This window comes from Miscanthus floridulus, chromosome 4, assembly GCF_019320115.1.
Source record: "Miscanthus floridulus cultivar M001 chromosome 4, ASM1932011v1, whole genome shotgun sequence".
Lineage (NCBI taxonomy): Eukaryota > Viridiplantae > Streptophyta > Magnoliopsida > Poales > Poaceae > Miscanthus > Miscanthus floridulus.
The window spans coordinates 1,710,139-1,734,275 of record NC_089583.1 but is presented as its reverse complement, the minus strand read 5'-3'; the positions used below and the strand labels follow the sequence as shown (position 1 = coordinate 1,734,275).

The 24,137-nt window shown below is 44.9% G+C and overlaps 2 protein-coding genes across 2 annotated transcripts; one reads left to right on the top strand and one right to left on the bottom strand.

Annotated features, from left to right (window-relative positions):
• Nucleotides 1-224: 224 nt before the first annotated feature.
• LOC136549298 (dirigent protein 1-like) lies at nt 225-1,465 on the top strand. Its single transcript, XM_066540542.1, has one exon. It carries the CDS (start codon nt 510-512, stop codon nt 1,245-1,247), a length of 738 nt encoding a protein of 245 aa, XP_066396639.1. The 5' UTR covers nt 225-509; the 3' UTR covers nt 1,248-1,465.
• A 4,295-nt stretch (nt 1,466-5,760) lies between these two features.
• On the bottom strand, nt 5,761-10,187 carry LOC136549292 (uncharacterized). Its single transcript, XM_066540536.1, has 6 exons — nt 9,564-10,187; nt 7,943-8,599; nt 6,955-7,416; nt 6,698-6,870; nt 6,112-6,295; nt 5,761-6,001 (listed from the first exon to the last, which is right to left on the bottom strand). Exons 1-6 carry the CDS (start codon nt 10,044-10,046, stop codon nt 5,912-5,914), a joined length of 2,049 nt encoding a protein of 682 aa, XP_066396633.1. The 5' UTR covers nt 10,047-10,187; the 3' UTR covers nt 5,761-5,911.
• Nucleotides 10,188-24,137: the final 13,950 nt, after the last annotated feature.

The window sequence follows — 24,137 nt, the reverse complement described above, 5'->3', positions numbered from 1 at the left end:
CTAGCGCACAAAGCAAGCAAGCAATGCCCTTGTGCCCTGCCCATCCATCCATCTCGATCTTACTCAACATACATGTCGTACTAGTCGTATAGTGGTAGGTGAGCTCAACAGCTCCTGCATCGATCGAGTCGATCCATCTATCTTCGGATTTGTTGGTTTGGTTACTGGTTACTGCTACTACAAATCACTACTAGCTCAACAACCATCACACTAGCTAATTGACCTGCATGCAGAGCGACAGAAAGAGATCTAGTAGTCAGTAGAGGCCTACACAGTGCTGCTGGCAGGCTGCACATGCTGTCAATGGCATCTAAATCATCCATCATATGTCCTCTTCGTTCCTAATTAAACTAACCCAACAACCAGCACCACCTCCGATTCGCCCATACATAACACAAGCAGCTAGCTAATCCATTTCCATTCCGGCCACCCTTATCACAAACTAGCTAGCAGCACGTACATCGGCCGCAACCACGCACATTCCTTGACGCGGCTAGCGGCCGTGCGCCATGGCCACCAGCACCGCGCCCGTCCTCCTCCTCCTCCTCCTCCCCCTCCTCCTCTCCATGTCCGCCGTCCTGACGCTGGCGGCGGACAGCAACGGCACCACCCACCTGAGCTTCTTCATGCACGACATCACGTCGGGCAGCAACCCAACGGCGGTGAAGGTGATCAAGGGTCCGGGCTCCACCCTGACGGCCCCGACGCTAGGCATGACGTTCGGCGACACGACGGTGATCGACGACCCGCTGACGGCGACGTCCTCGCCGACGTCCGCGGAGCTGGGCCGCATGCAGGGCATCTACATGCTGGCGTCGCAGTCTGGCGCGGCGCTGATGGTGTGCGCCAACCTGCTGCTCACGTCGGGCGCCCACAACGGGAGCACGCTCGCCGTGATGGGCCGCGACGACACCGGGGAGGATGTGAGGGAGATCCCCGTCGTCGGCGGCACCGGGACGTTCCGGATGGCCACCGGGTACGTGCTGTGGAAGACGCCCCAGGGGATCAACGGCACCGACGCCACCGTCCAGCTCGATGTGTATGTCACCACGGATGGGAACGGCGTCGACGCGCTCGCGCCCGCGCCCGCGCCCGGTGGTGACGGCGGCGGAGACTCGTCGTCCGGAGGGTCGGCGGGGTCAGGAGGGTCCAAGTCCAGCTCCGGTGCGGCGACGGCGAGGAGGATGACCGGAGGGTGGGTCGTCGCCGTAGTGGTTGCGGTGGTTGGATCCCCATGGGTTTGGTGAGCAACCTGTTGACGATGACCGGTGGAGCTGAGCAGCAGGAGAATCTTGGACAGCGATGATTGGTTGGATTGGACAGCGAGACAGCGAGTGCGTGGTCGGTCCGAAAGTTAGGTGAGATGTCGGTGTAGTGGGGTTTGGTGTGGTGTGTATGGGTGGTGGGTGGACCCACATGGATGGTAGTTGCATTGCGCTGCTCATAATCATTTCTACTGGCAGTAGCTTTTTGAGCCTTTTTCCTGTACGTCATCACGAAAGATTATCTACACCTACGTGACCCCTAAAAACTTCAAACGCACCCTGCTGTTACGATTCCGTCCACTTTCGCCTCTGACGTTGTCAAACAAAGGTGAAAAAAGTCGAAAATACCCTCGTGTCCCATCGCCGTGTTCCTCAGCTACCTCCACTCCGGCGGTGGGCTCGCTCGCGGTGGCGACGGTGAGGCCTGACGGGGAGCTCTGAAAGCAGCAGGACTGCGCGTCCTCCACCTCGCCGCCTCCATTACTGCCTCACCGACGTTGAGCCGCGCCACCCCGTCCCGAGCCGCCGGCGGACCGCGCGCCGCAACCCGGAGTTCCGCGTCTGCGCTGCGAGCGCCCTCCGCAGCCGCGGCCGTCTCCACCGTGGCCGTGCTGTGCTTGCGGGCTCGGGCTCCAGCGAACGCCCGCGGGCTCGGCCAGCGCACCGTGCGGCGCTCGGCGGAGGCCGGAGGGCACGACGGCTCTCCCAGCCTAGATCCCGGCGGGCGGCAGGTGGCTTCCCCAGGCGCTGCCTCCTGCTTGGCGAAGGGAAGCGCGGCGACGGCGAGGAGGTCGCGGAGCTCGCGAGCGTTCGCTGCTAGCTCTGCTCGCCGGCGGCAGGGCGCGCGGCCGGTGGCAGTCGTAGTACCTTTAGTTACTGACTTCGTCGTCCACAAAGAGTAGAGGAGATTTCGTCACCGAACACCCGCTCCTCCTCCCGCCGCCGACACCGCCAGCCAGCCGCTCCACCGTGCTAGGAGCAGCGGGGCGTCCACCATGCGTCGAGCTGGCATTGCAGGGCGACCACGACTTCAGTGACGACGGCGAGGTGGCAGACCTGCTGCTGCGGCAGAGAAGCAGAAGCAGAGGCAGGTTCGGAAGAGGCGAGGATAACGGCGGCGGGAGGAGCCCTTCCGGTGCCTGGGACAGCAGTAGCCGCACCCTGGAGGACGCCAGGGCCGAGGGCGCGCGCCGTCACGACGCCGCCGCACGCCGGGAGCGGGCGCTCGCCTACGCCTACGCCTACCAGCAGGTGCGCCGTGCGCGTGTCTGCTACCAGCTACTACCGTACCTGGTGCCGGTGATTATTAATAAGCCTGCATTTACTTCGATTCGATCTGACAAATGTTTGGCGTCCATGACACATGAGAGAGAAGAGAGACCTCGTGCTCGCCGGCCACAGGAGAGCATTTTGGACGACCCACAGGTCAGGGCTGTTAAACGATAAGGCAGACGGAATAGCTTGGGAGATAAAAAAAAAATGTCATAGCACTAGAATGTGTTTGAACTTTTTAGTGATATATAGGTCTGGAGCATCTTTCTTAATAGCACACAGGGAAAAACTCTAGCTTTTTCCTCTGCTACTTGCATATATGATTTTTACTATAACAAGGCTTTCTTTCCTGCTTGCTTGCTATCAGTCATGCTCGTGCATGCATCACTGTCGGAAACAACAGATTTGTCGAGTGCAAAAATATTTGTCGAGTGTATTCTATCGGGCACTCGACAAACAAGCTATTTGCCGAGTGCTGCCAAAAACACACTTGGCAAAATAATGACACTCGACAAACAAACTCTTTGCCGAGTGCTGGAAAAAAAACACTCGGCAAACTAAGAAAAAACACTTGGCAAAACAGGAACACTCGGCAACAAACCGCCACATGAACATCCATCAGTTAGTGTGCCGGCCATTAGGAGTTTGCCGAGTGTCCGTTAGTAGCACTCGGTAAAGAAATAAGTTTGCCAAGTTTTTTTTTTTTGCACTCGACAAAGAAATAAGTATGCCGAGTGTTTTTTTTTGCACTTGGCAAATAAATAAGTTTTTTTTTCTTCTGACCTTGAAACTTTTTCTACACTCCACATACAACATTTGGTACTTCATGTTAAGATTTGGTATATTTTTTGATCTGTTTGCTATATTTAATTAATTTATTGTATTTCAAGGAATTTTTTTGGTATAAGCCAAATTTGAACTGCAAGTGATTCAAATAATAGAATAAAATGAGTAGAAAAATGATATTCATGTTATTAAGTCCAGTGTGAGGCCTTACCCGGAAAATAAAAAGAAATTTCGAACATCTTGTTCAGGAAACACAACCACGAACGTGTGGCCGAATGATTTTTAAATTCTAAAAAAAGCAAACGAAGTTTGAAAATCATGAGATTTGTCAAGATCTCATGATATCATACGTGGAGGCTGTGGTAAAAAATTAAGAAGGTTTCGCACAATTTTTCACGTACGATGCTTACAAACCGAAGCATCTCCGAAGAAGAATCGTAGCGTTGATAAGGATTCAATAAGATTTGGAGTCAAATTGATGGTCCAATTGGGGTTTGACTTCAAAACTTTTTGTATAGGCAATAGAGAACAGAGATTGTTACATGTGAAATTTTGGTAAATTTTTTGGTCCGTTTGATAATTTTAATTTATTAAGTGCAATTATAGAATTTTAATTGATATAAATTAAATTTCATAAAATAATGGAGTAATATTTCTAGAAAAATCAAATATATATTGTTGAGTGAATTTGACAAGGTATTTTTAAAGTACATCGGAACAAATTTAGAAAAACACGTTACGGAAAAGGAGAAGGAAAATGGAAAAAAAAAATAGGTTTGCCGAGTGCCCCTTATCTGGCACTCGGCAATCAGACCTAGGACACTCGACAAACTCCCTAACCACGTCAGCGATCCGTGTCTTCAAAATGGAGCTCTCCCATTGGCCCAAACTCCTCTCCCTAGATCCCTCCCCTCTTATCCCTTCCCTCCCTCCCCCCCCCCCCCCCCCTCTCTCCTTATCCATTCCGGCGACCAGGGCGGCACGGCACTCCGGCGGCCGCGACGACGACGAGACACACGGCTGTGAGCAGCGGCGGCAGCTTAGTCGGTGTTCCCATCTTTTTGGCTAATGTGTAGTGTTGTTTGATTGACTGATGGCTGGAGCTCACCCTGGGCAATCGGTTAACCAAAACCGTTCGGTTCGGTTAGAACCGAACTAACCGAGCCATACATTACATCAGCGAAACAGAAGAGAAGAAAAGGAGAAAAATAAAAACCGAGCCATACATTACATAAGCCATACAGTTCGGTTCTTTTGCTATTGGGCTAATATGTACGGATTCGGTTCTTCGGTTCTGTTTGGTTAACCGAGGTCTGGAACCGAATTACCCGATATTATTTCGATTCGTGAGAATTGGGAACCGAACTAGGAACCAAAATTTCCGGTTTCGGTTAATTCGGTTTCGGTTTTGGTTATTTCGGTTTGGTTCTCGGTTATTTTTGTCTAGGGTTAGCTGGAGCTGTACATATATCCCATCCATCAGCATTCAGCTCCCATTAGTTATTGCCACGACAAAGACGGGTCCATGGACACTGTTTATCTGCGTCTCTGGTCCATGCAAAGCGAGCAATAATGCATATCACCTCTCAAAGGAATTTGTTCACGTTGCAATTCACATTGTTACTAAAGACCCTGATACCCGATACCCGACGGGTATTTGATCCATTAAGGGACAGAGATGAGATCATATCTTTACCCGCGGATATCTAAATGGGCAAGAATCCATCCCCGATGAGTATAGCGGGTACGGGAACGTTCCCTGTTTATCCGTCCCCGTTACCCGTTGGGGAACCCGACTATTTGAGCTGTCATGCGAGTATTAGGCCCAAAGAAGCTCTATTTTGGCCCAAATCTGAACAATCATATATATAGTTTATGTGTTTTATGAACTCTAGTTCAATTTTTCCTCACCATCTCCGCCAACAGTACAAGCACGCCTGCCTCACGAGCGCTCGTGCCCCTTGCTTCCTCAGTTCGATCTCTCTGCCACCTTTGCTTGTCCTCCTCGCAACCTCGCTCCTTCTCCTCAGCATCTCCGAGACTCCGACACTTATACCCGGGTGAAGAAGAAACGTCTCCGATTGCTAAGCTGCGACTCCAAATGTCCTTGTTTATCGAGTATGCAGTACCCGTCGGGTATCTGTTACCCGACCGATGCCCAACGGGTACGGGGATAGGCAAGAATCTATATCCGAAACAGTTAACGGGGACAAAAACGGGATAAATTCTCCATAGCGGGGAAGAGAACGTTCCGACGATACCTGACGGGTACATCTCCGTTGCCATCCTTACTCCATAGCCACTCAGCTACGGAAAGTAAAGCATCACCAACACCAACAGTCCAGCTATTACTGCTCAACAAGGAGAAAAGGGACAGGGAGAACGACGACGAGGTGGACGAGCAGCTGCAGCACACCAGCATATTGCAAGTCACAAATTACCACCCCACTGATTTAGGGCCAAAATTCTGATGCGTCAGCTTAATTACTTGCTGACCCAAACTAAACATGCTCACAGAGAGGATTCAAAATCAGATCCAAACAAAAAATGCATTACATGTTGGAATACATTGCATGCTGCTAGCTTAGCTAGCTCCAGGGAGCGGTCAGGGCAGTGGAGTCACCGAGCACCTTGCGAGCACGCGAGTACACGGCGTTGGCAGACTCTGATGTTCCCATCTGGTAATACAATCAAGAGCGGCATGTCGGTGACTCGAGATAAGATGGCAAGCATTTTAGACTTTTATGAAATGTGGCAACATATATATAGTAGTAATGTGCGGTCTCACCTTCAGCTCCAGGTTGTAGTAGTTTCTCCATACTTCACTTTCCTGGGGATACAGGTCGAGCACTGAATCATATAGCCGTCGAGCATTTGTGAGGGCGCCATTGTCTCCGAGCGATGCAAGGTTCGCCTCCAGCTCTATGCAGTACTGCATGAACTTGAGGCTTGGCCGAGGTAAAGCAAGCAATCTGTGTTGGATCCAACAAGCAAAGGCCAAGGTGTCATCAGGTCCCAACACTATGGAGGCAATATGGAATGCAGTTACATTTTTCTTTTTTTAACTTGAATCACAAGCAATGGAAAGGACTGTGGAGAAAGATGGAACGATACAGATAATGGCCTATCAAGCCAATTACTACATATACAAATATTTAAATAACAAACTATGCATAGAACAATTGTTATTTCAATGACACACAAAAGAAGCAGCCAGATGAATGGCATCTGCTCTGAAATCTAAAATGCTAGTTCACCGTGTCAATATTATCTACATAGGCTGGCTCGAAATGATAATTGAAGAACATTATCATGCGAGAGCACACAATTAAATACTGTATGCAACATGGCAAGTGTACAGTTAGTTTTCATACCTCTTGTACATCTTCCTAGCATGCTTCATACCATCTCTTTGCAAATACCTCCCAACGATAGCAGAAGAAACAGATGCACCTGAATCGCTGCCACCTGCCAAACTTAATGATAGCATTGCAATCTTCACCAACTTCTCGAAGAAGACCTTATCATGGAAAAACAATTTCATGGCCTGAAATGCATCACGAAAAATTTCAAACAGTCATAGTAGTAAAGGTAAAACCAAAGTTTGCCGATGTTAATCTAAAGAACTTACCATATGCCACAATCCCTCAGCCTCAGTTACAGACAACTTAGAAAGCACAGTGCTAAATAGATCAAATAGAGAGCTCAGGTTCTCCTTGCTCAAGGGAGAACTGCCAGGAGCAGTTGCAATCGAATTTATCTCCATAGAAGCTCTCAGGCTCCACAATTTTGCAGCATTTGAAAGAGGACCATCACAAAGCTTTTCTGCAAGAGTCTTAGCTTCCTCCAGTCTTTCCAGTTTCAAGTAAAGTGATATGTATTGGCAAGCAAGATCCTCAGTAAGACACCCACATGATTCTGCATTTTCATAAACTTTAAGTATGGATGAAGTGAACTCTGAAGCATCAAATTCAGAATCCTGGAATAATGTGATGGAATCTTCTCTGTCAGGATATAGCACATCCATCCAAAACTTTGCATACAACGAGTACATTTTGGTATTTGGCAGCCTTCTGACAGCTTCATCGTACACCTACAATCCACACCACAATATAGATTAGAATGTTCAGAAAGGTGTATCAGACCTAGTGTGCAGTGTAGCTGCCAGATCCTGGCTGAGAAATGGGAAAACTACCATTGTGCTCTAAACTGCAACACACAGACATACTACACGGCTATTACAAAAGGACAGCTTTAAAGGGTACACAATATGCTGTACAGATTAGTCAAGCTCTAATACTATTATTGCAAATGGCATTAAAGAAAGCTTTCATAACCAGCATGCAATAAGATTATAAGAAATTACCTCGTAAACAAATTAGGTAACAATCTACTGCATAAACCTACACAAACTAGAATGCACTAAGCATGTGAGTACACAATACCACAATTAAAACCTTGCATCTATATATGAATTGCCTGTAGTGAATTGACACAGAAAAAAATTATTAGTGCAAGACAGCCACAGTGCATTCAACTACATTCTCATCTTTTTATTTTCTTTCGCTTGCATGATGGAGGTTTATATTTATATGGAAGCGGTGATATAATTCCTTTACCTGAATTGATCTGTTCAACTTATTCGACAATGCATCCTTTCTATTTGAATTACTGGAATTGCTCGAGTTGCTTAGCTGAAGCCTAGCAAACCAATCCCAGTAGTCCTCGCTATGAGAGAAATCTCTCTTAAGGTCATCCAGGACCTCCAGTTTCAACTCATCAGAATGTGCCAAGTCAACACTGTTTAATATCTCCAAGAACTTCTTCCGCAAGGTTAAGCTCGACGGAAGAGCTTCCACCGCACCATGATATATGGTCTGAATGATTAACAATCCTTGACGCCAAAATAGGTCTTCCTTCTCCTCCAGAGCATCTCCAGCCAAGCCCGACTCCTTGGGATCTTCGCCCTGTTCGTTCAGTGGCATGAACAGTTCCTTGTTTTCCTCTTTCCACTGGCCTGCATCGTTATCGCTCTTTTGAAGCGTCTTGACATCCTCTCCAAGAGCAACCTTCCGAGCCTTGAGCTTGTTAAGGTAGGTAAGCTCCATGCGAAGATACTCGATCCACATATCCTCTGATTGAGGACAAGACCTGAGACCGCTCTGCATCAATGCACGTGCCGCAGCAACGTTCAGGTTCTGATCGAATTCCCATGCTGCCGCGTAGATCCAAAGCCCAGGAACCTTGGGATGGAAGCGAATAGCTTGTGCCAGAACCTGTAGTAGGAAGACAAGTACAAGGACAGAGCAGAACAACATTAGAGTTTGCCAGTGTATGCAAATAAAGGTCTTCCATCTGATCATAGCTCAAAATTGAACTTTCCTACTCGATTAGAAATACTTGAAAGAATGTGCAATGCAATTTATAATTGGCTAACTTGTTGGCCAAATTACAGTGTGTAGCCCCAAGCAGTACTAAATGTGTAGCTGAAATCCTGAAATAGCACATTATGGGCATAGAAAAGTGTCAAGTTCCCCAGATTTTTTGTGAGCATCAATGTCAGAGTAAAGGGTAACAAATATTGAAATCAAACAGAGGAACAGCAAGTAACAGAGATGGAAGCTTGAACTTAAATGGGTAGCATAGAAAGGTTGCAACTTTTCCAGATTACAGCGTGTGGCTCCAAGTCATCATACTAAGATAGCGTTTGGTTTGGTGGAATGTAACGTAATCTAATTACTCCCGGGACTGTATGACGATACAGCTGCTTGTTTCGGTCCTTCCTGTTATGAGATACCGTCAAATAGCACTCTATTCATTGCCGATACCACCACTCCTCGACCTTTTTCTCATAACATCGCTGATGTCTCTCTGCAATACCGTTACCACGTCCGCTCCAAACAAAGTCTGGAATCAATGATCCCACCAATCAAACCCCAGTGAATTGATTCCATTTTCAGTTACGTTACCCGAGCACAAACCAAACACCATGTCAATGTGTAGCTGTAATAGCACATTATGGGCATAGAAAGGTCTCATCTTTTCCCGATTTCTTGTGAGCAGAGCACAATGCCAGTGTATAGTCCAAAACGAGTTGAAATCGAGCAGAGCAGCAGCAAGTTACAGAGGTGAACTTTGAACCTAACAACCAACTATACAGATATTAATTAAGGCATCCAATTCGCAAGGGAATGATGCTGAAGATACCGATTTGGTGCTGGACTGTTGGAGGTGGCATACCTGCTTCATCCTGCCGTGTCGCTTGTCGCGGCAGAACTCGAGGTAGCGGAACCAGAGGTCGAGGTCGCCCTTGAACCTGACGGTGGCCATCCGGTAGATGTCGAGGACGCGGAGGACGCCGGCGACGTCGGAGACGGACTTCTTCCACTTCTTGGATTTACCCTTCTTCCTCTTCCTCCCGCCAACCTCGTCGTCGCTGCTGCGAACCTCGTGCCGGGGCTCCTCCTCGTCGTCGTCCTCGTCAGCGGCGGCGCGTATGATGGCGCGCTTGCGGAGGTTGCGGAGGGAGTCGAGGCGGAGCTCGTAGGCGATGTAGTCGAGGAAGTCCTGGCGGAGCGGGGAGTGGCGGCGGAGGCGGTACTCGAAGTCGCGGCGCTTGCGGACGACGTCGGAGAGCTCGGTGCGCGTGAAGAGGCCCCGGCGCTCCAGGTCGTCCAGCTCGTCGGTCATCCGCTCCAGGCGGTACTGCACCGTGTCCGCCATGGCGCCACGCGGTGGAGGCGGCGAACGGAGGGGGGGCTGTTTCGCGGCGGCGCAGGGGAAAGGAGCAGGATACGACAGTGACGCTCGCGCCGCCGCGGTGGTGGTGGTGCTGACTGCTACAGAGAGACAGGGTTCCGGTTGGGGGCGATGCGAGATGTTGGAGAGAACAGGGGGGCAGGGCAACCACGTGCGTAAGCGGGCCGCAGAGGCCCAAAGTTACTCATTCCTGGACCTGGAATCTATAGCACAGTAGACATTAGGCCTGGTCGTGATATCGATTGGGCCGCTTGGGAACCCAACTGAATTGGCTCGCCTCAAAGAGAGAAAAAAGTCCATTTTCTTTTTTTTTTCTTCCCTGAATTCTAAAAACGGATAAACAACCTCCTCAACTTTTAAAATCGTTCATTTTACCTCCCTGCCCCGGTTACAGGTGGTTTTAAAGACGGTTTTATCTTCTTCTCTTTTATTTATTTTGGCTGAATTTTCAAAAAATTATAGTAAATCATAGAAATATCATAAAATGAAAAATCTAATTTTATTGGACTCCACATGAGTAGATCTACACGATGAATATATAATATGGTATACTTTAGTATAAAGTTTTAGCTGTAACTTTAGATCTATGCTTTTCTATAATTAATTCAAAGCTGCAGTTTCTATGGTCCAATTGTGGTGAAATTTGTATGGTGGGCTAATTATTATATAATTGAACTGTAGTAAAAATTTTATACTATTAGATCATGTATAACCGAGTTATAGTTTATTTAGTTTTATGCTTGTTAAATAGTTTTAAAATAGTTAAAAGTGTGCAAAAATAGAAACGAGTATGAAACTTTTACTTCACGTAACAACGCAATCAACTTAACATGGAGAAACGAAGGGATAATAACACTACGTAGAAAAAGGGTTTTAGGGGCGACCGGTAACCCTCTGTAGGAGCGGTTTTGCCAGCCGCCCCTATGAAAGGATGGCTAAAAATCACTGATTTGTAGGGGCGGTTCCCAGGCCGCCCTTACAAATCGATTTGTAGGGGCGGCTAGATATTGAGCCGTCCCTACAAATCAATTTTCAGAAACCACGACAAAAGGGGCAAAAAAATAGCAATTTTTTTAACCGATGAGGTCCCCACCGGCAGCTACACACACCCTCACTCTATGGTTGCAGCATTTTTTTCACGATTTTTGCACACTTTGCGTCGGCCAGGATTTGAACCGGCGACCTCTCTCTCGCGCGCCATCTCCTCTACCACTACACCTCACATTCACTTGCGTCCACAGTCCATTTTGATTCCCCATGTATTATACAAAACTGAGCATAAATTGATTGTTTGAGGCCCTAAACTAATTCAAATAAAAAAGTTGTCAACTATAAAGTTTTATAACTTTTCGAGATCTACAACTTTCATTTTGGTAGTTTCTCCATCCGAGGTCACTTATAAAATTTGAATTTCAAATAATAAAAATTTGAACGTAGTTTTCCATGACAAGATGGTTTCAAATGAGAAAGTTATCAAGTACAAAGTTTCATAACTTTTCAAGATCTACAACTTTCATTTTTACTATTTGTCCATCCGAGGTCGTTTAAAAAATTCAAATTTCAAAATTTTTGAAATTCAAACGTAGTTTTTCTTGACAAGATGATTTCAAATCAAAAAGTTGTCAACTACAAAGTTTTATAACTTATCGAGATCTACAACTTTTATTTTGGTTGTTTCTTCATCCGAGGTCGTTTACAAAATTTAAATTTCAAATTTTAGAAATTCAAACGTAATGTTTCTTGACAAGATGATTTCAAATTAAAAAGTTGTCAACTATAGAGTTTCATAACTTTTCGAGATCTACAACTTCTATTTTGATCATTTATTCATCCGACATAGTGGTAGTAATATTGTTCACAAATATTATATATCCCTCTTATTGTTTATGAAACTATAGCAGAGATATGTGAATTTTGTGAACAATGTTATTACCACTTTATCGGATGAAGAAATGATCAAAATAAAACTTGTAGATCTTGATAAGTTCTGCAACTTCTATGTTCATGATTTTTTCATCTGAAATCAATTAGTGTTCCAAAATAACGTTTGGCCTTCTCTATGTGCTCCTTTAGATATTATTCCTCTTTTGCCCCTCTTTTTTTATATTTTTTGGGCTGTCATTGTTTTTTTGGAAAATTTTGACTTTTTTTATTTTTTGATATTTTTCCTTCACTTAGGAGCACAAAAGAAGTAACCACAGAAAATATGAGCTCAAACAAGTGAAAGACGTGGCCCGTGGAAATTTCAGAAGACATGCTCAAAATCGATAAAAAGCTTGTGACCACGAAAAGATGATATTGTGACCAGTTTTTGACCAATTTAAAATTCTCCGACCCCGACAATGCGGGGGATGGACGGATCCAAATTTTTTTCTGATCGATTTTGATATATGGAACGTCGAAATCGGAGTTCGTATGCGAAAACTAGACCAGTTTTAAGAATTGGCTCCGAATTAGAGGACAAAACGGGAATAATAATTTCAAACAGTATTTTCAAGTAGTAAATGATCTCAACTGAAAAAGTTGTCAACTACAAAGTTTCATAACTTTTCGAGATCTATAACTTTCATTTTGATTGTTTCTTCATCCAAGATCGTTTACAAAATTTGAATTTTAGTGCTTACTTTTTAATATTCGGCGTCTATTTGTAGAGGCACTTCATTGTTGAGCCGCCCCTACAAATCGATTTGTAGAGGCGGCTGGGGGCGACTGAATATCCAGCCGCCCCTATAAATCGGGCTATTTGTAGGGGCGGCTGATAACACTGGCCGACAACTATTTGTAGGGGCGGCTCTATCACCAGCCGTCCCTAAAAAAAATTCATCCCGTTGCTAAAAAAACATTTTTTACGTAGTGTAATTTATATAAGAGGACCCAAGTATCATATAAGTAATGCTGTAAACAAAATAAACTGAGAAGGAACGCACTATGAAAACAAAACGCTAGCTCCATGGGGCGAACTGGCTGAAAAAGTGGTGGTTTTCCAGCGAACTACTACGTGATGATGTGGTACAGAATAAGCGAGCTTGGGATTCCGATGAAGAACACGTCAATGCCCAAAGTTGCAAGACGGAAGTTCCGGTCGTCCATCAACCTACAAACATGCGTGGAAAACGAAGACGTTAGATTATGGCGGAGTGACTGAATCAAGTAGTTGATCAAAATCCAAATCCAAATCCATATAAATAAACGAACCAACAAAACAAATTAGTAATGAAAAGAACTACTCACCCAGGAATATGATCGGATTCCGACCTCACCATCTGGCCGTGCACGCATCCCAGCACTAGGAGATCATCGAGTAGTATCTATCCAGATCCTGAGCAAAGGTAGTGTCCAGTTTTGGCTTGTGCTTGTTGGTGAAGGTCCAGGGCCGCTTCAAGCCGAGGAGGCGGCGCTGGAGATAGAACGGGACGAGGTGTCCCTGCACGGGCATACACAACAGATCTGCTTTAGCGGACGCAGCAGCTGTAGTAACGCTGCTGCCATGACGACGATCGCTTCTTCTTCTTGCTGCTACTTCTCGTCTCGATCTCGACTCGAGAGCTAGCTAGTTCTTGGATGCGGAGAAACAAAAATACACACACACGGCAGCAGCGCTATTTTACACCCTAGGTGTAGAATACTATTCTACACCGTAAGCTAAAACTGACCTGAAAAAAATACTGAGTAGTACTGAACCATGTCCAGTATCAGTCAGTACTACACCCAGTATCCTAAAATACTGAAACGCGACTATTGAATAATACTGAATTTTATGCAGTATAACAATTTGGTGTAGAATAGTATTCTACACCTTAGGTGTAGAATAGTATTCTACACCTTAGGTGTAGAATAGTATTCTACACCTTAGGTGTAGAATAGCACGTGAAGAATAATACATACATATTATATGACAATCCGAGCCGTTATAAGTAGCTAGTACTCCGCATTGTGTACGCTGATGAGCTAGGGTGACAGCAGACGATGGGAAGCGGAGGGCGCTTGATTTGCTTTCATCCCATCCCGACCGAAGGATCGATGAAGACAAGGGCTATAGGGATCTGTTTGGTTATTTTTCTAAAGCCGTCTTATATTTTAAGCCAGAGCGGTCTAAGACAGGCTACACCAATGCAACCTTAGGTTGTTTGGTTGGTCTTGGCTATGATGACAGAATCACCTTGCATAAGAATGAAGGTGGACTTACCACCATCCACCAGCAGCATCACCATGTTTGGCGAGCAACGAATGCACACAATGCCCACCGCGGCCACGCCAGTCGCCTCCGATGGCCGTCCGGCGCGGGCCTCACATCATCAAGCTTCACGATTCCAACCCACCCCTCCTCAGCCGGCCATCGGGGGCCATGCCGGCCGCCGTCCCTGCACCCTCGCGCGATGAGGGCCTCCTCGAGAAGTACCTGCGCGCCGCCCCCTGGAGCGTCTCCGCTGCACACCCCGCCTTCGCCCTCATCGTTGGTCGGGGCTGTTTCCGTCGCCGCCTCTAGGGTGCGCGTCGAGCCAGAGGGTGAGGTGCGCGTTCTCGCCGACCAGGTGGTGCACATCGACCGGCTCCAGGTGTGCACCCTCGTCAACCGGCTATAGGGCCTACGGGAGAAACTCGCACACAAGTGCGGCGGAGGCAGGGTCCGTGGGAACCGACGGAGGCGGGGCCGGCGGGATCTAGCGGAGGCGTGGGCCCAACCGAATTCGACGTAGGCGTGGGGAGACGTGAGCAGGGACAGCAGCGCAACATGAGAGCGAGGAGGGAGGAGAGCGGAGGAAGGGAGTTGCCGGCGCAGGGGCAGGGACAGGGACGACGGCGCAGCACGAAACCGAGGAGGGAGGTGAGTGGAGGACGGGATGCGCTAGCCAAGGTGGCTAGTGGGAAACAACTTGACGATCCGTTTCCAGGATGCCTGGCTAAGGAGTTCTCCTTGACTTAGCCAAGTCTGGCTATGTGTCCAAACTAGGCAACCAAACATCTCACAGCAGGCCTAATGAACCAGGTAACAAACAGCCCTGTACGGCTGCTGGATTGCAATCTATCTATAGGCCAGGAAACAACGTCGCCTGATCTTTTATTTGGGACAAAGCAAAGCAAGCGACTGGTTAACAGCAATTGTTCCCTTGTTTCACGGATTTCAGTGTAAAACTGTACCTGTATTCCTGTTGACAGTTTTGATACTGGACAGCCGATCGACGCGGTGCAGCGTGCTTGCATTATTGCGATTGGGCAGCTGACTGAAAGTGACGTACGACGGGACCAATATTGCCCCGGTGTTTTAAGGAACGGATAAGTCACGATTAAAAGTACGGTTAACTAATTTATTGTAAAAAAATACTATTTAGTGATTAAAAAATACGATTTATAAAGCCAGCGAACCGGACGTATAACCGCGCGTCCGCCGGCCATGTTACTGTCAAACAGAATGCATGCATATGGTCAGGCAGGCTCCCCACGTGTCTTGGGGCATCAACAGTGTTGTGGCCGTCGGCATTTACCATACTAGGAGAACATGGTAAAACCCCTTACATGCCTCTGGGTATCAACAGTGTGGCAGACACCGACGTCTGCCATACCTGAAGAAGACAACGCGACCTCCCACATGCATCTGACATTAACAGTGTTATGGGCGCCTACAATCATCATGTACCCAATAACGTGGGCAACAAGACTTAGCATACGTACACTCTCTCTCACTTATAAGGCCATCCCCTTTATCTATAAAAGGGGATGCGCTTTCTCCCAAAAGAAAAAGAGGATCGATCAGTTCATTAGGACACAACAACAGAACCACAAGGTTCAAACCACAAGCACACGCTCGAACACTTAGCACATAGCGGAGCTCCCGTCACTCTCGGCCCCTCAGACCAGAGTCCGATCGGACTTCTTGTACTCCTCATCTTTCTCATTCTCGTTTGTAACCCCACTGCAAACTTCGAACACCTGGGTTCAGGAATAAAGTCACCGACCGACTCAAACTGGACGTAGGGCACGTTGCCTGAACCAGTATAAACCCTGTGTCATTGAGTGCTAGGCCACATCCGATCACAACGTACGATAAAACTATAAATATTTACGTGTTGATCACTTTCTGCACCGACAATATGTGAACAAGCCAATTTTCATACAACAAGATAATGCACCTTCTCATTTAAAAGTGGATGATCCTTTTTTTGTGAGGCTGCTAAGCAAGATGGGTTTGACATTCGGCTAATTTGTCAACCACCCAATTCTCCGGATTTTAACATTCTAGACTTGGGGTTTTTTAGAGCTATTCAAGCTATTCAATACAAGAAGGATGCAAAAACAATTAAAGATATAGTTTCAGCCGTGCAATAAGTAAATGGGTCAATTGTTCACTTGTTACATTGTTTCTTGAACAACTAATGTACTCATTGATTTATTTCTTCAACACATGTTTTGTAGGCATTCATGGAGTATTCGCCGTGCAAAGCAAACAAAATTTTTGTAACACTTCGGAGTGTTTTGAAGGTAGCCATGAAGGTTAAAGGATGCAACAAAATCAAGATTCCTCACATGCAAAAAGAAAAACTAGAGAGAGAAAATTGGCTGCCATTGCAAATCTCATGTGAAGCTTCCTTGCTAGCTGAAGCCATTGCTAGTCTCCCTGCAAATTAGAAGATGCAAGTTAGTTTATGCAGCAAATTAGAAGAAGCAAATTAGGAGATGCATATATCTTAGGTTAAATAAATGAGACATGTAACCTTACTGATCTTTCTTTGCATCTTCCATGGCGCCTTGCTTCATCTTCTCAATGTGCTCAGGCAGAATTATGGTTTCACCATTCATTTCAAGCTTCTCCACATCAGGAATGTACATCTCACAATCAAACTTTTCCATGTCATGCAATATCCATGCTGTCACATCGTAGTCTTCATGTAGAAGACCCAAACGGGCACACCTGCGAGCGCGGCGGCGAGCTTGGAAGCAGGCTTCTCCGTCGTCGTCGTTGGCGTGGAACGTGCCGCAGCGAGCGCACGGAGACTCGACGGAGTCCGGCACCACCTCGACGGAGTCTGGCGCCATCTCGACGGAGTCCAGCGCCATCTTCGAATCCAACGCCATCTCAGAGTCCATTATCATCTCCGAGTCCGGCGCGACCTCTGATTCCAGCGCCTCCTCCATGGCGCGAACGACCTTCATGGAGTCGGACTCCAGCCGGGCGGCGAGGAAGAGAGGCGCGTGAACATCTAAACCCTAACTAGAAGCGAACGGCGAGCGTGTGCTACGGGAGACAAAGGGAGGCGAGCGTGCTACGGGAGAGAAAGGGAGGCGAGCGTGCGCGCGATTATGGGAGGCGAGCGATTAGCGGGCGGCGCATGAAACGAAGCGGGTGAGCAGGCAACCGAAACGTTCTCCAGGGGCAAACGCGTCTAAGTAGTCCATCTTACGGCCTCAGCGACATGCTTTGAGAAAACGCTGTCAAGGGCCCAGGACAGACTTCCTTTCCAGGTACGGAGGGAATATGTATTGTTGTCGGTGTGAATGTAAAAAGAAAAAGAAAAAGAAAAACCAGCACCATAGTAGTCCATGGATGGATGCTGGGACGAGACAGGACAGGACAGTGGCCGGAGAAACTTCACCGCCGCACCCGCGCGTGCCTAGTAGCTCTGACGGCAGACTTTTATTATTATCCATACCACTATGTTAACGAATATTCAGCGCGTGCATGCGTCGTTGCTTTTTTTCTTTCTGTCTGAAATTTATTATATCCCTCTATATCTATATCTATACTATAAAGGAGCAAAGAAATTGAAAAATACCTGTTACCAAAAACTTCCAACCCACCTTAGATCTCCTCCGTTGGATGTGTTTTGATTTTGTAACCACCGTTTTATATAGACCTGACAGTCACACCCAAAGACGGGAAGGACAATACTTATGTGACGAAACACGCTTTCCTGTTGCCGATCTCCCCTCCGATCCGTTTTTTTTCTTACGCGCGCCGAAGCATACCCGCGGACCGCTCGGAGGCGCAGCGTAGGGGCGCGACGAACGACGAACATACCCGCCCGCGGCTTGTCTGGGCGAAGGCAGAGACATCAGGAGGGTGGAGGCAGAAAGAGCGAGGCAGCGAGGGTCGAGGGTTCTCCCTCGGCAAGCAGCGTCCTGGTGCCTGCTGTCTCTCTCACTCTTTGCATTGGAGAACAATTCCCGGCTGCATGCCGGTTTCACAGCCGCTTGGCCAATCGGTGACTGAAACTACACTTTATTTATATTAATTTAATCTTGTGGCTGATTAATCGATTCCCGATCATAGGTTTTGCAATAAAAAAAAATCTTTGGTTAGATGTGCTATCAATCTCAAGTGGAAGATGCAGGATGCAGGTATAGGAGGTGCTATCGATCTTTGGAGGTGAGCGTGATGCACAGATTGATGCAAAACAGTGTGGTGCCCTGATACAGTACGGTAAATCTCACAATTCCAATTTTCTTTCATTGTTAATTGAACTGATAGTTGTTGTAATTTGGTAGATTCAGACCCTTGGTGGAGGATGTGATTTTTGTAGCATCCGTGGAATCCATACTCCATCGGTGTGCTGCTATATCACCTTTTTATCAAATTATTTCTTCTATTTGCACCTAATGACTCCCTGTGTTTGAAACAGTAAACAACTGCATATAATATCACTCTCTCTGCTTAAATGCGCATATTAAATTGTGGGCATACAATCCTGTATTAACTTACTGCTATTGCAGAGTATCCATGCATTAGAGAAAATATGCCATAGCGATATACAACAAGCACTACATGTCTCTGATACCTAGAATGTATGCGCATTCAGTACAGCATATTAGTTTTCAACTACCAGTTTTTTCTTCAACCTGTTATGCTTATCATCATTGGTGATTCAGTTCTCCAAATGTGATGGCGGCTGTAATTTTCACTGAAAAAATGCATGGAGTTTCATATATGTAATTTGCACCTGAAACAATAATTAATTATTGATAGTTTCGGCAGCAATGACGATGCCCCGCCCCGGCCCCGATGTTGTCACTCGCAGGATGGAGGTACCTCGGAACTCTATTGAAATTGTTTCGGTGTTTTTTGTTAGTTTGTCTGTTACTCTTTTCTTTCTTCTTATTTCCCCCTAACCCTTAGTTTGGTCGCTGTAGTATGCTAAATCTTACATTAGTCTTTGAAAATCAAACCTGTTTACTAGCTTCTTTATGTTACTTTTACACGGTGTCTAAGGGTGAAATTATTTCTTTTTTCAGTGCTTGTACCAACAGATGCAATGGAAGCTCAGATCTTTAAATGTAAGTGTTTGCAATTTTTTGAATCCTAAAGATTGTGATATGTTTAACGCTACACGATAACTTTGAAAAAAATCATGCTATTCTAGATTTTAAAATGTTGGCACCTATGAATTCCCTTTTTTGTATTCTATATTGAGTGTTGACCCACTAAAACAGAATGTGGCTCAACTGATGGTGACTCGAAAAATGTAATGAAACTGACATGTCTCAATTTGGTTTACTTTGTGCGGTATTGTAATAAGCTTAAAGCATTATTTCACTAGTAGAGAAACTAGCTCTACTCCCGGTTCATAACCCCTTTTAGTCCCGGTTTTGGAACCGGGAGCACGAATCCGGGACTAAAGAGCCTCTCCTTTAGTCCCGGTTTCGCGCCCAGGACTAAAGGTCCACCTTTAGTCCCGGTTGGTAATACCAACCGGGGCTAAAGAGGCCTCCCGGCCTGACCACGTAGACCGGTCCTTTAGTCCCGGTTGATAATACCAACCGGGACTAAAGGTTTTTTTCCTTTTTTTTTCTATTTCTATTTTCCTTTTTTTCTATTTTCACGCTGCTACCAGATTTTTTTTGTTTCTATTTCTATTTTCTTTTTTTTTCTATTTTCACGCTACTACCGAACTGAAGGTTTTCTTTTTTTTGTTTCTATTTCTATTTTCTTTTTTTCCTATTTTTAATTGATGATTCGTTTTGGTTTTTGAATACGCGTTCTACGCTGCTAGAATATACGTGCGTTTATAATGTTCTAACATTTTGTATAAACTATAGTACGAAGGACCTTTAGTTAAGGATCAGCGGTACAATCCTATAGAGCAGATCCTGTTCAAGTTCGTGCTGCATGGTTCGAGAGCTGAGCTTTTAAGTTAGCTTTCACTCTTCTGAGCAAGCGAGGTGGTGCTAATATGTGGGACTGACCAGCAATTCTAGCATATTGCGTACTGGGCCGGCCCATCGAGGCTCCTATAAACGCCCGGGACTAAAAGACATTTAGTCCCGGCTGGTGGCCCGGGACTAAAAGACATTTAGTCCCGGCTGGTAATACCAGCCGAGACTAAAGGTATACCTTTAGTCCCGGCTCGTAATACCAGCCGGGACTAATTGATACGCATGCATGTGTCTGACGGTGGCTTACTCCTACGTACTAGTGTAGCAGCTAGCTAGCAGAGACAGACTGTTTTGTTGGCTTACACGTACTGACGGTGAACAGCTAGCTGATTTAAGCCCGTTTGATTTAAGCCCGGTGAACAGCTAGCTAAAAACGGTGAACAGCTAGCTACTCCTAGGTTTTGCTGATTTAAGCCCGGTGAACATCTAGCTAGTGCCCGGTGAATAGCTAGATTAAAACGGTGAACAGCTAGCTACTCCTACGTACCAGTGTCTCGATCGACTCGCTCCCGTATACGTATGCCCAGGTCAGACGGTTGGTGACCTTTAGTCCCGGTTGGAGACAGCAACCAGGACTAAAGGTCCCTTTTTAGTCTCGGACGGAGCCTCCAGCCGGGAGTAGATTTTTATTCCTGGTTGGAGGGACCAGCCGGGAGTAAAAGTTAACCTTTAGTTCCGGTTGGTAGCTCCAACCGGGATTAAAGGTCCCCTGCAACAAAAATCTGCCACAGTAGCCGTTGGGCAGGACCTTTAGTCCCGGTTGGAGCTACCAACCGGTACTAAATGTTTCTCTAGTTCCGGGCGCGAAAAATACCGGGACTAAAGCCAAATTTCGAAGTGGATCAAAGGTCGTTTCTCTACTAGTGTTTCCTCCTTTTATTAAAGTATGTTTCTCCTGACTGTGTGTAGTTTTGGGTGGGTGGGTCACTTACAACTTACAAGAATAGATATCGGCGCTCCCTCTTGAAGAATTTACCATTGGGGTAGCTATGTTTTATATGGTTGTTTGGGCTTACATATGAGTTTCTTGATATAGCTCCACTATTGATCATCAATTTAGTTTTGCACAAATTATGATTGTTAGATTAGATGGACGACATGTTCAAGAGTTTGTCGAATTGTGCCTAGAAATATTTGAATGCATAGAACAAAAAACAATTCAGTCATCAAAATACAATTCAGTCATCAAGGTGACTTTCATTTGACAGCTGTTTTTTAAAGTGTGTTAACCCGTTGCTCTGGAATCAATGTAATATTCTAAACTCAAAATTGTGCTGCAGTTGCTGCGTTCAAGCAATCTTACATTCTTTTCCTTGAAAATCACAAGGACTGTGGGCATCAATGCACTATCTGACCTGTCCAAAGGAACTTGAAAATCTTACCAATCTCTTATCACTATAAGATCCTCCAGTCATTTTACATATGTTACCCCAGTTATACTTGCTTTTCAATGTTCAGTTACTGTCATGCATATGTTAAAAGTCAATATTCTCTAACTAATATTAATGTTCAGTTACTGTCATGCATATGTTACCCCAGTTATACTTGCTTTTCAATTGCATGAATGTCACGAAGGCTCTATGCCAAAGGCTTGAAGTTTTGAATATACTAGCCACATATTGAGTATAATCTTATAATATGGTTTTCTAAAAAAGAATATAATATTGTGGAAGTGAAATCTGGAGAAAAAGAATGTGCATTGTCCCAATCAAGCATGTACCAGCATTTTGAATTTTCCATTGTCAAGAAGTACTTAACATCACTTCTATTTAATTTGAACATTTCTTTGGATCTAACTTAGTTTATTTAATTAATTCTTTCAGGGCATTGGTCTCAATAATTTAAACAGCACACTACTTGACGAGCTGGGGAAATTGACAAAACTTCGACAGAGGTGAGTTGTCTATTTGGTCACTTTACATGTGTTCTACATAACCATCTATGCTTTCTTCACTCTTTAAGCTGATAGCTATATGCATGACATAACTGAAAAATGATATCCATGTTTGAGTTGCAGATCGATACACGAGTTATTGTCTTCTATATGAGACTTGTACAGGATGCTTGGGATCTTCTTTTCGTTTTTGTTAGTTTTGCAGGTTGTATAGAGTATAGACTTTAGGTAGGTGACTCCCGAAAGTGTGGTGATCCGGTGCTTAGCCATGATGGGCTATTCCCCTTATTATCGCAGCTTAATGAGTATTCTAAGCTCTCAATGCCCACGAATATCACACAGACTCTCTCCAAGTTGTGCCGTGTTTTCTATCAATTTTTTTATGCATGCATGCATTGCCTCTTTTTTCTGTCATAACATGGATATCTATGTATTAAATTAGTGAAAAAATGAAGAGATAGTTTGCCCAGCTATATATTTATGTTGCAAATCTGGAAGATGCAATATAGACTTGATAATATTCATTAATATTTTATAAATTCAAGGCAACTATAAGTTTCCAGTACACTATTTTCTTAGGCTGCATAAATAAACACTAAGATTAACTTTAGCTTTCATGGGATGTAGAGCTCTATTGTATTAATATAAGTTGTTACCACAACACTGACTGCATATATGATATTTATTGCATGGCCGAGGAGCACAAATAATGTGTAAATATTAATGATTGATGTTGTGGTGACTTTTTTTTAACAAAACTACCACAATAAGTTACAACAAAAAGATATTTCCTCTGTAAACAACACCTGTATTCTGTGCTTTAGAACTGGTGCCAGATCTATGGTAAAATGTACTGTTATTTCTGCTCCATTTTTTGCTCTGAAAATACTAAGATTTATGTGTCAATTACATAGCATGACATTTCACCCTTACAAACACTTTTATACCGACACGTGCGTGTCGTGCATTTTCACTAGTGTGTGTGTGTCTCTCTCTCTCTCTCTCTCTCTCTCTCTCTCTATATATATATATATATATATATATATATATATATATATATATATATATATATATATATATATATATATATATATAGAACTACTATCCTGTAGCTGGCTACAGAATAACTTATTCTCTAGCCACTTTGAGTTATGATAATTACTATGTTAATTTATGAGATTATAGTAACTCCTTACTAAGTGGTTTAATATAACGTTATGGTAAATATCCCCATGTGTTATAGTAACCCAACTATCGTAAATATGTATTGACATTATGGTAAATTAGTATATAAAATTATAGTAAATGGAGGTGGCTACAGAATAACTTATTTTGTAGCCGGCTACTGAATAACCTCTCCATATATATATATATATATATATATATATATATTCACGCGTCCATCACCATTTATATACCAGATAGTACTATTCACAGTTTTCAGACCTATATATACTATCATACTCAGATGATGCAATTGCGTGATGTATATATAGCTAGAGCTGAGACTTGACCGTATCATTTGAGGGTGGGCTATGACACGGCCCAAAGCACGGTACGACACGAACAAGAGGATCGAGCCGTGCCTAGCATCTAAGCACAACAAGTTGTACAGACCGACCCATATTTTGAACCATGTTTGGACCAGCATAGCATGAAAATCACGTAAGCACATCTACAATGATATAATATAATTTTCTAGTATTTTATAATACTAGATCTCGTCTAATTCTTGAATGTTCTAAAAAAATCTAATTCTTGAATGGATTATGAAACTATTGAAACTTTCATGGAAATAGGACATACAAAACATAATTTTTTGTATATCACAAGCAGATAAATAAAACTAACAAAGATATTTTGAGGGTCGTGTTGCCGGCACGACATGAAGGCATACCGGCATGCCATGGGTCGTTCTTGGACCGAAGCAAAAACTTACCATACCATACCGGCACAACCCGACGTGTCTCGCGTGCCTAGAGAGCATGACCCGAAGTGGCACGAAGCACGAGATG